Here is a 1408-nt window from a genome sequence, read left to right as displayed (position 1 = left end):
TGTGGCATAACCAGCGACTTGTCCAGACCGTATTGCCTCTGCCATGGCTATACTATCTACAATAGCACCGCGCGCTACATTGACGACTAAGGGCTTTTGCTGCATCTGCAATAAAGTATCTTTATTAATAAGATGTTTGGTATCTTTAGTTAAGGGGCAATGCAAGCTAATGACATTTGAGCGATTGAGCACAGATGTAAATTCAGTATATTCATTACTGCGCGGCGATTTGCCTTGATGCTCAGCCCATAACACCTGCATACCAAAGGCTTTTGCAATCTTGGTAACTCTTTTACCAACAGTGCCGACACCAATAATACCCAAAGTCTTATCTTCTAAATCCTGTAGGGGTAAGTCTATTGGGGAGGGCTTATCGGCGTTAAACCATGTCCCATCAGCTACTTTTTGATGATAATGAACCGCAGCACGCATACCCATAAGCATCAACATAAAGGTATGCTCAGGGACACTTTTCACCGCATATCCTGCAACGTTATATACTGTTATACCCGCCTCTTTGCACGCTTGCTCATCCACATTATTCATCCCAGTTGCGGTCAGTTGAATAAGTTTAACGTGAGACAATTGCTCAATAAGGGCGCGGTCAAATTTGATACGATTGGCTAAAATAATATCCGCATCTGCGCAGCGCTCTGCAATTAATGCATTATCTTGCTTGGTGTCTGCATACACGACATACTCATCAAGAGCAGATGGTGCAGATAATTCTACAGATTCTAAAAAAGTCCCTCTATCTAAAAATACAGCTTTCATTATTTTGCCTTAGTGTTGAGTATCATATGAATAATTCTTTTTATTACAAAGCCTTGTAAAAACATTGTTAACAGCGCAGCAGCATACTAGAGGCATAATTTATGGATAAACTCTATAGATTATGAGACAGACTGCCTACCATTCAGGTATTTATTTTGATAAAGTAATTGTGTTCGTTATCACTACTGTGTTTGTAAGTACTATGTTTATAAACTTATCTAATTGTTGACTTTAAATCATACTTTCTAGTATAACTAAGGTTGAAGTATAAATGAGAGTTTATAGTTCAGTACGAGTAAGTTAAAAGTGCGAGTACGTTAGAATAAGTAAAACAAGCGTATAAATGCATAGTAGGGTAATTTATACTTAATCAATTCATCTCTAAATAATAAGGATTTTTTATGCCACAAACTAAATATGACGATATCCATGTAGCTAATAAAGAAGAGGCAGATGCACTTGTTGCTAATGCTGAAGTGATACAAGGCGTTAAATTTGTCAACGTTGGTGCTGACTTTAAAGGTGTTGTTGTGACTCATGATGACACTTATGATGAAGCTGCATTCAAAAAAGCGACAGGCGTATCGTAAACTTGTTATTTTGGTAATCTGTAATAGCGTTAATTATAAGTATT

At 37.4% G+C, this 1408-nt stretch overlaps 1 protein-coding gene across 1 annotated transcript; it reads right to left on the bottom strand.

Annotated features, from left to right (window-relative positions):
* Positions 1-36: 36 nt before the first annotated feature.
* Positions 37-774, bottom strand: LOC145719065 (putative 2-hydroxyacid dehydrogenase HI_1556; the record flags this gene model as incomplete). The annotated part of the gene is made up of 1 exon (XM_081810586.1): positions 37-774. A coding segment is annotated over exon 1 (738 nt), but the record flags the coding sequence as incomplete, so codon positions are not given.
* Between the last annotated feature and the right edge of the window lie 634 nt (positions 775-1408).

Source organism: Leptonychotes weddellii, unplaced genomic scaffold, assembly GCF_054177405.1.
Source record: "Leptonychotes weddellii isolate Sample4059 unplaced genomic scaffold, ASM5417740v2 HiC_scaffold_29468, whole genome shotgun sequence".
In the NCBI taxonomy this organism is placed as follows: Eukaryota; Metazoa; Chordata; class Mammalia; order Carnivora; family Phocidae; genus Leptonychotes; species Leptonychotes weddellii.
This window is presented reverse-complemented; position numbering and strand designations above follow the sequence as displayed.